The sequence below is a fragment of the Bidens hawaiensis genome, unplaced genomic scaffold (assembly GCF_021521415.1).
Source record: "Bidens hawaiensis isolate Kalapana, Puna unplaced genomic scaffold, B.hawaiensis_p1.1 tig00003004_1, whole genome shotgun sequence".
NCBI lineage: Eukaryota > Viridiplantae > Streptophyta > Magnoliopsida > Asterales > Asteraceae > Bidens > Bidens hawaiensis.
This window is the reverse complement of record NW_027491161.1, coordinates 76,198-90,924: the sequence shown is the minus strand read 5'-3', so window position 1 is coordinate 90,924 and position 14,727 is coordinate 76,198. Positions and strand designations below refer to the sequence as shown.

Genomic DNA, 14,727 nt, shown 5'->3' with positions numbered 1-14,727 from the left:
GTATGACTTGTTGCCTGTTAAAACAAGAACTCACTAAGCGTAGCTGACTTTTAGTATGCATGCAAATAGTTGATTACGGAAAGAAATGGAGCTTGGAGTGCAAGCAGAGCTATCCACACTGTGTTGGTATCCAAAGAGTCGTTTTAGAAAGAAAGTATTATGTAAATGTAAAAACATTTCGCGAAAGTTTTTGTATATCTGATAATTAAGATGTGTTCAAGTGTAAATCCGACTATTAGTAAGGTTCCTGGGTTCGGGGCCTTACAACCAGTTTTATTTTTCACTAGTTTAAGTTAACGATTTTCGACACATGCTTATAAATGGGTGGATCTAGATTCTATCTCAAGCGGGTTAATCGGAATATAGTTAAACAAAGTGATTGGTCGAAAGGAGCATAAAGTTGATATATAATTTGAAAGAAAGGAAAAAAAAGGGTTTATGTGTCAGCCCGACCTATTTTGACCCGTTCAGGTGGTGATGATTGAAAAGAAAATTTTATTATGACATTGGTTATTTTGTTATATTCCTCGCCTCTTATTGACCAAACCTAAACAACGACCGACCCGAAAAATCTAAACATCGAAAATATGGGACCCATTGGCAAAAAAATGCTAGATCCATGCCACAACGAACCTAATCTCAACGCAAATACCACTTGCTAACGTAAATAAAAGGCATATAAAAAAACAATTGATACGGGGTCAACAATCCGTCCCAGCCCTCGTGAAGGCGGTTCTCACTTGTCATATAACCAACCGGCTCAACACTCCAATCCAGCCCCTTTGTTTTCGTTTACATTACAAATATCCTCATTCCTTCAAATTAAATCTCTATTTCATCCATCAATCAAATCACTTCGGGACTTCACACACAGTTTTGCTCTTCAATTATGGCGACCGCATCAGGTTCGTTCAGATTTATTTTTACAGTTTTAATTAATTCTTTGATTGATTTGATTTTACGCTGATTATTGCTCCTTATGCTTGATGATTTCGTTATTCATATACTTTATATATATACCCTCGCGATGAATTCTGTTTATTAGGGTTTCCTTAGATATCAAATCCTGTGGCTTGCATTTGTATATTACAGAGTACGAGCTTTAGCTAATTGAATTGAGTAAATTCCATGCTTATTCCAATACTCAATCTAAGATTTTGATCTTCGCCCCTAATTCTTAATCACAAATTAGGGTTTCTGTAAAGTTATATATGCCTGTTTTTCTTGTTTTAATTTCTATATGCTAAATAGAGGTGCAAATCGTAAACGGTATTAGGAGAATTTTTTACATAGAAATCGCTTAACCGAACATAGGTTAATATGGTTAGTGTTAATTAGGTTAATTTTAATAGGTTATATTTTGGTTAATCGGCTAATAATTGAACTGATTCAGTTAACCGGTTATTGGCAACAACCAGTTTTGGCCATTTGACATATAACCGGTTACGGTTAGTAACTGATATTCCAAAACCGGTTAACTGGTATTTGCTCATCTAATGCCAACTGCCAATTTGCAATTCTCTTCATTTGATGGGCTGGGAAGAATTGTGATTCACAGCTTTTTTATCTTATTAATGGACTGCAAGTCTGCTATTGAGTAATGTTGGATTTTCCATGAAGATGTTGATGATATGAGCTTTTTAATCACCTGCTGTACCCTTTGATGATGCTACCTCGTAAATTATATCTGTTTTTTTTTTTAATATCAGTGGCTTTCAAATCCCGAGAGGATCACCGGAAGCAGATGGAGCTAGAAGAAGCACGAAAAGCTGGACTTGCACCTGCGGAGGTGGATGAAGATGGAAAGGAAATTAATCCTCATATTCCGCAGTATATGTCTTCTGCTCCTTGGTATCTTAATGCAGAGAGACCGGTATGTTATTGTTATTTTAATTTTATATTTTTTGTAGCACACGTCGTTGAAGGTTGGATTATTGAAACCTTTGTTTCCTACAGAGTTTGAAACATCAAAGGAAATGGAAATCAGATCCAAATTATACAAAGTCATGGTATGACAGAGGTGCAAAGATATTTCAAGCGGATAAGTACCGAAAGGGTGCATGTGAAAAGTAAGAAACTAATGTTTTAAATGTTTGATGTAAAGTTTTAAATCACAAGTTCGTAATGTTTGTAAATTTTATATGATTATCGCAGCTGTGGAGCTATGTCACACACGACAAAGACGTGCATGGAGAGGCCACGAAAGCTAGGGGCAAAATGGACCAGCAAAAATATTGCACCGGATGAGAAAGTGGAGACTTTTGAGCTTGATTATGATGGGAAGCGGGATAGGTGGAACGGTTATGATGCTGCATCATATGCTCATGTTATTGAAAGATATGAAGCTAGAGATGAAGCTAGAAAGAAGTATTTGAAAGAACAACAACTTAAAAAGCTAGAAGAGAAGGATAATAATGAAAATGAAGATAGTGATGATGATGAAGATGGCTTAAAGGTTGATGAAGCCAAAGTTGATGAAAGTAAGCAGATGGATTTTGCAAAAGTTGAGAAGCGTGTGCGTACTACTGGTGGTGGTAGCACCGGGACTGTTAGGTGGGTCCCATTTCTCCTCTGCGTTTAAATCTTTATTACATTTTTAATAGTTTTTTATAATAAGTTTTGTCTATGTTTAGGAATCTGCGTATTCGAGAAGATACTGCGAAATATCTACTTAATCTTGATGTCAATTCTGCGCATTACGATCCTAAAACTCGATCTATGCGTGAGGATCCACTTCCAGATATGGACCCAAATGAAAAGTTCTATGCTGTGAGTTGATTTAATAGTATTATGTTACATGATTTATTTGTATTGTATTAATATATTAATTCAATCTATCTTACAAATGATGTTATCAATTGTTATTACAGGGTGATAATCAAAATAGAGTAAGTGGTCAAGCATTGGAGTTCAAGCAGTTAAATATACACGCATGGGAAGCATATGATAAAGGGAATGATGTGCACATGCAAGCGGCTCCATCCCAAGCTGAATTATTATTCAAAAACTACAAAATCAATAAAGAAAAACTCAAGTCTAAAGTGAAAGAAACTGTTCTTGAAAAGTATGGAAATGCAGCAGATGAAGAAGTTCTTCCAAGAGAACTTTTATTGGGACAAAGTGAAAGAGAGGTTGAATATGATCGTGCTGGTAGGATCATAAAAGGCCAGGTAAATATGAAAAGTTTGTTTTTTTTTTCTGTTATATAGGGCTGCAAACGAACTAAACCAAACCGAATGGAACGAGAGCTTGTTCGTGTTTGTTCATTAAGCATTTATCGGACAAACACATGATTTATGAACACATAAAAGAACTTAGAAAATGATTTGTTTATTTGCGTTCGTTTATGACCGTATGGAACGAGAGCTTGTTCTTGTTTGTTCATTAAGCATTTATCGGACAAACACATGATTTATGAAGACATAAAAGAACTTAGAAAATGATTTTGTTTATTTGCGTTCGTTCATTTCATAAACGAACGGAAGCGAATTAAAAGGCAGATATATTTGGTTAAAAAAATTAAAATCAACGTTCTTAAAACTCAATTAGAGACAATCACCCAAAATAAATATAAATTGAAGTACTTGACATAATTTTTTGAAATAGTTTTGACATAATAATAAAAATTAATACCCAATACATTAAAATGTATGAATAAAACTAAAGTAGTAAACTGAAAATTATAAAATATAAAAACCCTTTAATGCCGAACATAAACAAACATGAAGATTAACAAACGTAAACGAAGTTTAATGGACGAACAAAAACAAACTCATTATCAAACATTCACAAACATAATTGAATGAGCACGAGTGTACGACCTCTGTTTCTGTTTGTTTATTTGATTAATCGAACGGGATTCCTTGTTCATGTTCATTTATTAAATGAACGAACATAAACGGACACACTTGAATGAACATGACCTCTGTTGATGTTGGTTCATTTAATTAATCAAATAGGATGTCAGGATTCCTTGTTAATGTTCGTTCATATATTAAAAGAATGAACATAAATGAACACCTTATCGTACATTCACGCACACAACGGTTTTTTGTGTTTATTCAATTAATCGAATGGGATTCGTTCATGTTCTCCGTTATTAAACGAACGAACATAATGAACTTGCCGCTGAACGGTTCACGAACTGTTCGCTTAACGTTTGGTTTGTTTACAGCTCTATACATGAACTTGCCGCTGAACGGTTCACGAACTGTTCGCTTAACGTTTGGTTTGTTTACAGCTCTATATATTTATATTGTTTAGGATTGTTTGAAACATGGATTTGAGTCTTGTGTGTTTGCAGGAAATGGCTCTACCAAAAAGTAAATATGAAGAGGACGTTTTCATTAATAATCACACGGCGGTTTGGGGTTCTTGGTGGAAGGATCATCAGTGGGGATACAAATGCTGCAAACAGTTCGTTAGAAACAGCTATTGTACTGGTGCTGCTGGAATAGAAGCTGCTGAAGCTGCAGCAGATTTAATGAAGGCCAACATTGCTCGTAAAGAGGCGTCTGAAGGTAATTTAATTCTTTTCTACATGGTTAGAGGTGGTAAATCTGACCATTTACTAGCTTGGTTTTAAAATGCACTCATCACATGATTCACATGCATGATGCGGAGCCTTATGCAGTTAACCAGTATTTGAACAAGTTAGATGAATGGTGTATAGATTTGATGTTTTTAATTTGTAATCTATTTTAACATACAAGTTAGATGTAGAAAAATTTGTTTGGCCAGAGTTTCAGGTTCAACCCAAGCTGACTTTTTTATACGGGTACAAAGAGTTGCCTATTTTGATCCATCACCTGACTCATTCATTTTGTCATACATATCATCATAATAAAACTAGTACCTCCAAAGGCCTTTTAAATTTGTGAACCAAAATTGTATTTTGGTATTTTAACAATGAGTTTTGCTAATTATAGACCCAAGTGCTATGCTTAAGAGGAAAAGGCTTGCATAAATTGTTGTGCTTTAACTTTAATTCATCAACCACCTTGAGGTATTGTGCTTAAAGTTCAATTCTGAATGCATTCCCTTACCTAGCAACACTCTCAAAAAATGACTGGAAAATACTTTTTTGTTATAGTCTTGCTTTTAAAAATTTTCTTGACCTAATATATACTAATTTTGGTTTGGCAGATGTTATTGCCCCAACCGAGGAAAAACAGCTTGCTACCTGGGGAACTGAAATACCCGATGACTTAGTTTTGGACCAAACAAAACTTGCGGAAGCCCTTAAAAAGGTGAGACTTATAATTCTTTTTCTCCTTATTGTATACAAGGAAATGACCAACATAACACTGGGTTTATTTTTACATCCGAGTTGAACCAAACTTTATGAAAATAAACCTTTCTGGATATGACCATTGGTTTTGTATTCAACATAACACAGTTTCTAGCAACATAAGTTGTTGCATTTTCTAGACATGTAAAGCTAGTTTATTATGATTAGATCTTTAGCAAGTTTCTATAACCGACATCACTCGATTGCTAATGTTATTGATCTGGACAGGAGGACAAGAGGAGGAGGGAAGAGAAAGATGAAAGGAAGCGCAAATACAATGTCAAGTGGAATGATGAGGTTTGTGTAACATAAGACACACATAATATTGTTTTTGTGTTTATACAATGCCCTGTGCTTTATGGTTTATACATTTTGCCATTTCAGGTGACAGCTGAAGACATGGAAGCATATAGGATGAAGAAAGTTCATCATGATGACCCAATGAAAGACTTCCTAAATTAAGCTTGTGTCCAATATGTTTGTTTTGTTTTGTTTATGGTAAGCACAAAACGAATTCTAGCTTCTAACAATCGACGTGACATAATAAGCACGTCTCCAGTGGATTGTATGCCTAGACTCGATGCCATGATGATAAGTGACTCTTGTATGTTTGATATGTGGTGTTTCAGTTTGTTTTCTATCCTTGTTTATATGTCATGATTTAGTTTGGATACACCATTTGTGGGCTTTTCTTCTCAGTTAACACGTTCATTCAACTGTGATTATGGTTCCTCTTTTGATAGTCGAAAGACTTGATGAAAGCTTGTGTTCAAATAGCTAAAGCTTGTTCGGTTTGTAGACGAGCTGAGTTTGAGCTGACCCTGACTACCTGATTCGGCTTGTAAGCATCCCTATGCACTTTCTTTCACATTCTATCCATACATATAGGTGATCAAATCGGGTTGGTCAAAGGAACCGGAACCGGTTCAGAACCGGTTCCATTAGTCAACATCACTGTTTAAACCGGTTCCATGGTCGAACCGGTTAGGGAGCCGAACCGGTTCCCCAACCCTCGGACCCGGAACCGGTGGAACCGGTTCTGACCGGTTCCTAAACCGGTTCTTACACTGTAACCGGTTCCAACCGGTTACAGTGTAAAATATTATTTTTTTTTTCGTTTTTCGTTTCCGCTGCTTGTGTAGGTGATGATTTGTGTTCTTCTGATTTCTGAAGAGGCTCATGCTACTTTTGTTGTTCACCCACAGAGCAATGGTAAACAACATATTGAACTTAATGCTATGAGTGTCAGCGTGTTTGAATTGATTAGTCTGTATCGTGTATCGTGTAATGGTGAACTTAAATCTGTATCGTGTTACATTTGTTGAGTTTGCTATGTATTATAGTCTTTTGGCTTACGCAAGTCAAATGCTGAATTATAATCAAGAGCGGTGTTATACGATTCGTATTTGTTTAACATGTTAAATAAAAAAAACAATTAACATAAAATTCATTTTATTTACTTTAAGAAGTTCAAAAAAAAAGGTTACATGTTTTAAAATATTCAAAAACAAACTAACAAAACATTAAACTTATAAATATAAAGTTGTGACATATTATTTCTATAAAAGCCTTCTTGTTCGTCGTAATTATTGAGTGGCGACTTATTCATCAGAATTACTTGTAGAAACGCCTTCTTGTTCGTCGTGCACTCGAACATCAAGTGGTGTTTCGTCTTCCAGAGTGGTCACGTGTTGAACACGATCGATTGAATCCAAGTGATCCTTCAAGCAAATGCACATCTCCACCGACTCCGAATTCAGTCTTGTTCTTCTCACCGATATTACCCTGCCACTAAGAGAAAAAGCAGATTCCGAAGCTACCGTAGAAGCTTGGGCGGTTAGTAAATCACGGGCCATGGTGGCAAGAATCGGAATTTCGTAGTTGATGTTTTAAAAACTTCAAGAAAAGTCGATAAGTCATTGATAATTTCCCATTTCTCATTTGAAAAGGGGATTGCCAAATCATTCTCGGCAAGACTAGAATGAAACATTTGTAAAGTGTCTCTTTGTTTCAAAGCACTTTGAAACATTATGCAAGTGGAATTCCATCGATGAGGTACATCCCAATTAGCTCCCAAAGCTTTTCTTCCCGTATCTTTACAAAATTTTCTATAATCCATTTGTCTTTTTTTACTTTTCTTAAAAACTTCATGTAGCATTACTCTAAAATCGTTTATAACCGATGTAACCTCATCCGAAGCAAGTCCGTCTTGCACGATTAAATTAATGATATGTGCAACACACCTTGAGTGAAAAAATACACCATTGCAAATCGGCGTATATTTTAATTTTAATTTATCAACCGCCGATGTATTATTCGACGCGTTATCAAATGCAATTGAAAATATTTTATTTTCTAGTTTATAAGTTTTTATAACATAATCTAAAATTTCAAACAAATTATCTCCCGTATGTGGATACTCAAAGAGTTCGAAAGCAATGGTGCGTTTCATCATTTCCCACGATGACGGGTCTACCCAATGAGCGGTGACACAAAGATAAGATTCGGGTAGACCATGTGGAGCCGACCAAACATCAGTAGTTAAGTTTATTCCCGTATTTATATTTTCAAAATATGCAATTAGTACCTCTTTGGCCTTCTTCCACAATTTTAAACAATAACGTTTAAGAGTATGACGACTTACGTGAGTGTATTGTGGTTGAAGCGTATCTCGAATCATGGCGGTTAAGCGAGGGTTGTCGAAGTGGCTAAACGACAAAGCTTCTTGAATCACAAACTTCGCCATACGATCTTGAACTCGATCAATTTGGTATGTAAATATTCCGCCTTCACTATCCATTTGCGTTTGTTGCGACTCGACGTTCTGTTTCAACGCCCTGCAATACGGTCTTTCGATGTGTTTCTTCAAATTTGAATTCGAAAGTGGGTTTAAATAAATCCCACAAAACTTGCACCGAGCCTTCAATGAATGGTCACTCAATTCAACCAAATCCCAATTGCACCAAATCTCTTGATTACGATTATGAGGTACAATACGAACGAAACTTGGTCCGGCGGTGGAACCTTGACCAACCGATGATTGTGAGGCAGCCATAACAACAAATATGAATATAGAAGAAGAGAAAACAAGAGATTAGAGAACTCAGAACGTTGTAATAGCGTTTTTTTGTATTTTTTTGCGTTCGGGTTTGCGTTTTGAGTGTTGTGATGAACCCATTACACTAAATACCTATTTATACTAGTAGTGGGGTGTTTGGGGAGCCAAAAAACGGCCATTTTTGACCCCAACGGTCAAAAAACGGCCATAAAACCGTTTCCCAACGGCTAGAACCACTCCAACGGCTATAACCGGTTCGGAACCGGTTCCAGTCGAACCGGTTCCAGAACCGGTTCCGGTTCGGTTCCGGTTCCTACCCGGTCCACCTCCAAACATGTCAAACCGGTCCCGGATCGTCGGGTTGAAACGGAACCGAACCTGTTCCTACGAAAAACGGGTAGGAACCGGTTCGGTTCCGGTTCGGTTCCGCCGAACCGGTTCCAGGAACCGGTTTTGTTGTCCACCTCTATCCATACATCCTCTATATGCTAAAACTAAAATTGAGTTAAGAATATAGGACACTTTTGAGTAGGGATGAGATCGGTCTGATGACCGGTATTGAAAATCCCGAATCCTGAAAAATGCAAATTCTTGGTACCGGTACTGGTACTGAAATTTTCGGTTCGGTATTGGTACCGGTAGGGGATGGTACTGATGTTTAAGGATATTTAAGGTAAAATTCGGGAAATACCGGTACTGTATCGATACCGAAATTCAAAATTTTGGTACTGAATCGGTACCAAATCGGTACCGATTTTGGTATCGGTAACTGTTCGGTACCGGTACCAATCGGTACTGATACCGAATTTGCTCATCCGTACTTTTGAGTTTTGACCTCTCAACCTTAAACCTTTCCTTTATGGACTGTTCCAAGCGTCTTTTTTTTTTTTATTATTATTTTTTTATTTTTATTTTAGACATCGTTTATGTTAGTAGTTTTAAAATTATAGTTACAATATGAAATACTGCAATCAACGATACATGGCGTTACTATTTTATTATTTCTTAATAGAGTATTACCAAGTGTGACGATGGGATCACCATATTTCGATGTATATGCTCTTGAGTTTGCACCGAGAACATACACAACCTTTAACTTAGAGTGCCTTTGTCATCCTCATGATATCAATTCACTCAAAAGTTCTTTGGTATTTTTGAGTCTCTTATAGCTCATACAAATCCGACAACAATGACTTTCACATCTTTCTTATTCTGATAATGTTTTTAGATGGTTGATAGCCTTGGATAGAACTTAGATCACACGTATAATGGTTTCCAAAAGTAGCATTTCAATCCACTCGCTACCTAATTTATATGAAATTTATCCAGGGATATTTCAGAAAATGAACTCTATAATTTAACGTATGAGTTATACGAGTTAAAAATCTTTATTGACATCTAACAATATTATACAATCAACTATTAGATGCTCATGCAATTTACTAAGATTATACTTTGATCGACATATGGCCATAATAGACAACTACTTTTAAATAATACAAACGACTTTCATTTGCAAATCAATCTATATACAAGTTTATGCTATTAAAAAGGGGGAAACACCATTATTCTAAAATTAAACTTAGGTAAGAAGAAGTTGGTCAGTGTTATGACTATTTAGGAAGAACACCATTCTCATCAAGCTAACACGGTTCAATAAAATTCTATACAAGAAAATTTTACCCTGCAAATATGCTAATCTTTACTATAGTTGTTAAAACATGATGTATATATGCTCAACTAACATGTCTATTAACGAGCAAACACAACCAAAGGTGAAACAATAATTGGTTATAACTTTGAGGGTGTTGTCATATGATAGATGTCACCAAATAGTAAATAAAAAGATTTATTTCACTTCTGAATCCCAAACTATTTCATTTGATGTTCGTTGTTAGTAACAAAAGATTTAAAGTCGTTTCTTCAAATTACTCTCCATGCATGTCTAAGTTCATAGCCTTCGTTGTAGCTTCATTGATGTTGCCTATCAAATAAAAGGACTGCTTAGGAAGATCATCTAATTCTCCATAAAAGATTATGTATTACAAATATCATATTTCAACCAAAAATAAGATTTTTTCAGAACAACTTTTCATAAAAGTTATATGAACGGAAAGAATAGATACGAAAAATATTTCCGAGGGTAACTATTAGGAATAAATCACACATAACCAATACTGTAGCAATAATAGAAAGAAATAAACAAGAAATAGACACAAGACATTTAACGTGGTCTGGCATACACCGACTTAAATCCACCTGAGGCAACTAGGGTTTTTGTTATTGAGAGATATAAGATTACAAGTACATGATAAGATATAAATAGGAAACTAAATTATGGTTAGGCCCTTGATTAACTTCAGCAAAAAGTAAATCATACTGGCTCCGTTAGGACTAGGGTCAGCCACCCAATCCCACGTCTCATCCTAAAGCGACCAAAACCCTAATCGAGTTGACTACATATCCCAATAATATCCCACTTAGTGGCTTAAATGGGCCTCTTTAATCTTTTTAGGTTTATGCTCTACTCCGGGTAAAGATCCGCCCGATTTTGATTTGCACATATAGTACAAATGTTCCCATTACCACTTCTTTTCTTTTTCTGGTTTATTGGTTTTGTAATGAAAGGTATAAGGTTTTGTCACCTCTCCAACAATCTCGCCATTAGGCAGGATTTTTTTGGACCAAGCACTTATTTGTTGGGTAATAATATCAGCAAAAGAACGTTCTCTCGTGCTTCCAGACATGCTGAGCTCCACATATTCTTGTACAGTCAAAAGGGGATCGATTCCGTAAAAGATTGGATCAGTAAATGTAAATTCAGTAGATCCTTTAGATTCAACGTCAACTATGCTACAACCCCGGATCGTCAGTGAAGAACATTATGAAACTGCACAACAGGTTAAGCAAACTTTACAACGTTACAAAGAACTTCAAGATATTATAGCTATTCTTGGATTAGACGAATTATCCGAAGAAGATCGTTTAACCGTAGCAAGAGCGCGAAAAATTGTGGTTGAAGTAGAGCCAAGCAGCTATGGACTAAGTGAGTCAAATAACGCTGGTGCGAACCATGTTGGATGACGGGTGAGGGTGAATGTCATTCAGCTCGACTGAAAGAAAGGAAAGGGATTCGTTTATCAACTCATTTAGTTGAACATAGTGAAACTAAGGAGAGGGATGGATTATTCGCCTTACCTACATGCAGGTAAGTTCCTCCTAGTTGCCACCACATTCTCATCAATTAACTTGGAGGCCCATTGAAGCTCCCCCGAGCTTCAATCCATCAATGAATAACTCGTTCTCTGTTCCTACTAGCTCTCACTTAAACGAACTACTTGATCATAAGGATTCTTTAAAACAAACAATCTAGAATAAAGCAAGTAATTCTCTTGAGAGACTTTGACAGATGAAATACTAGTTTACTTAACTCACTGCCTGGTAACTATGACTGAAGCTTTGATTGATTGACTGCATGTGCTTCGATTGTCATAAAGTCCATGACTCGTTTTTCATGAACTTTTCTTAGCACGTTCAATTTGAGTTTAACTCGTGGCTCTGTATTTATCATTTGCAAAACAAACCTGCTTCTGCACATTAGACTTTATGAACCAGACTTTGACTTTCTTCTAAACTGAGACTGTTATTCTCATAGATGGTAAACTGACCTTATACAGTGAACCCCTCTTTCTACCTCGAGCCATGATAAGATTACTTTTAAAAGCCTCCCGAACATAGCCTCATTCCCATGATCATCCAACTGTTCGACATAAATCAACGACTTTTTCAGACCTGAAATAACCCTCATGACACCCCTCAAAGTCCATGAATCGGCTGAAGTATTCAAATTAATGTCACAACATTTATGTCACCCATGCCCGTAACATCAAGGTTTTTATTATTGAGTGATACAAGATTACAGTTACAAGTACATAATAAGATTAAATAGGAAACTAAATTAGGTTTAGGCCCTTGATTAACTTAAGCAACACATAAATCAAACTGGGTATGCTAGGACTAGGACCGACAAACCTATCTTGCGCCCCATCCTAAACCTTGAACAGGGACGTCTGCGCGGTTGGACCCGCAAGACTCACCTTAAACAGGGACGTCTGCGCAGTTGGACCCGCAAGACTCACCTCGAAGAGAGACGTCTGCGCAGTTGAACTCGCAAGACTCACCTTAGAGGGACGTCTGCGCAAAGACCAACTGGATCCGCAGGACCAACCATGCTCAGAGACGCGACGTCCTTACGCGCAGTACGCAAGCTGTTCCCGCAGGAAAAGCCTCCCAATGGTGACGTACTCCGCCTGTTCCCGCAGCTACGGATACTAGCCATCCGGGAAGGCTACCCGTGCAGCAAGGCTACAAGCACAAGGCACTAACTCTCAAATAATTCAGTAATGTCACCTGAAAAGGGAATGAGCAAGCTGGGAACACTCCCGCCCAAAGCCGGGAATACTCCCGCCCAAATGAGCCAGTCCGTACGATACTGGAGGATCTTTTGTACTGTACCTGCCAAGGTATGGACAAAAGATCTGACCAAAGCTGCGACAGCTCACTGACAACAGTACGACGGGCAGCACGCTCTAGTACTTAAAGTCACTATCAGCCGCTGCCTACTCACCAACCCCTGTCGGGGCACGTCCATAGCCTGCAGTTGGTGGAAAAGGAATAGTACACAGCCGGCCTGGTCACTATCAGCCGCTACCTACCCACCAACCATCAGCATGGCACGTGCGTAGCCCACAGTTGGTAGAACAGGAATACTATTCAACCGGCTGTACCTGCTTGGAAACCTACCTTCGGCTATAAATACTCCAATACCTTGGAACGGTATCATTATCTTATATCTTATGATCTTATATCTTCATATATTATCTGATATCTGCTCTAGTCATTTCTCTTAATATACACTTATATTCAAGAGCAATCTAGTCTGATTCTCACGCCGGAGGGTGGTCACAAGGAGGTACCCCCACTTCTCAGTGACGAGCTCACGGTGTCTGTTTTGCAAGTCATCAGAAGAATAACCATCTTGCCGGACCTAACCCTCGTGGGAAACATCTATTTAACCCCCAGATTATCCGTAATCTGCCCGGGGTCGATTAGTGTTTCTTCATTGGCGCCATCCGTGCATAAAAGCTAGAACTAATTTTTCAGTTTTTTCAAAACTTCTGGAAAGATGGTTAAGGTTACTCCGTTGCCAAGGCCAACGAGCGACCAAGAAACCCCGGTAACCACAACCCCAGCTACTGGGGGGAACACCGGCGAGTACACAAATTTTACGAACACTACCCCGGTTACCCAAGCCGGGGCAAGTGCAGTAAATTTTACGAACACTACCCCGGTTACCCAAGCCGGGGCAAGTGCAGTAAACAATCATCCCCTGGGATTCATTGATACCCAGGTGGAAGGACAACAGACGAGGCTCCCCCGCCAAACACTTGGAACAAGTTAAAGCGTGGGCAGAAGCACGTTAGAAGGAATTCCAAGCTGAGTTAGGCGAACGCTTACGTTCCATCCAACAGGCTGACGAATTTGGAAGCACTCGACAACAGCTCAACATGAGCAGTGGGTGCGAGTACTCGGACGATGATCGGGAGGAATCCGGCACCGACGCAAACCCTCGCCATAGGGCGAAAGGGAAGCGTAAGGAAACGGACTTCCAACCGAGGAATTTCGAAGAAACCTTCAAACCAAGGAACGCGGGGGGAAACTCACACACCTCGTGGCTTAATGAATGCTGAGCAGGCTAATGCGTGTTGAACCCCAGGTGGGGAAAACACGAATGAAACTGCAGCTTCAATGTTGGAGACTACATACTGCGTAAACAACGAGATTCCGAACCAGGTGAATATCGGCTCGAAAGGCTCGATGACACCCCCATCCCAAGAACATGGAAGGGAGTTCAATTACACAGGTTGCATGTAGATCAATTCCAAACTTGTAAAGAAAAGGCCCAGAGCCACATCTAATGGAAATGATTCTCCTTACCACATTGACGCTGATGGTCTTACATTTATACTTATGAACTTTCCACACTGATATGCCGGTTTTCACCGCATAAATAAGTGGAGACGTCGTTGCGTGTGGACGGAAACCCGCATAAACACAAAAAACGGCAAACCTTCACGCAGGTCAGTTATAGGTAAAGTTTGGTCATCCCACTAAATGAAAGTGACGGTCCTATCCGCACAATCATGATAGAGGAAACTGAAATTTAACCTATTGACAACCGCGCGTCGAACGGTTAACTTATTCAAAACACTGATATGCCGGTATTCACCGCATAAATAAGTGGGGAAGTAATTCGTTGCGTGTGGACGGCGGCAAAACCCGCATAAACACAAAAAACGGCAAAAATATCTAACAGATG

General features: G+C 38.2%; 1 protein-coding gene across 1 annotated transcript; it reads left to right on the top strand.

Annotated features, from left to right (window-relative positions):
- Positions 1–865: 865 nt before the first annotated feature.
- On the top strand, positions 866–5,815 carry LOC143622033 (pre-mRNA-splicing factor SLU7-like). The gene is made up of 10 exons (XM_077093284.1): positions 866–905; positions 1,710–1,873; positions 1,957–2,069; positions 2,155–2,553; positions 2,634–2,769; positions 2,871–3,170; positions 4,304–4,520; positions 5,146–5,249; positions 5,519–5,587; positions 5,675–5,815. Exons 1-10 carry the CDS (start codon positions 890–892, stop codon positions 5,750–5,752), a joined length of 1,596 nt encoding a protein of 531 aa, XP_076949399.1. The 5' UTR covers positions 866–889; the 3' UTR covers positions 5,753–5,815.
- Positions 5,816–14,727: the final 8,912 nt, after the last annotated feature.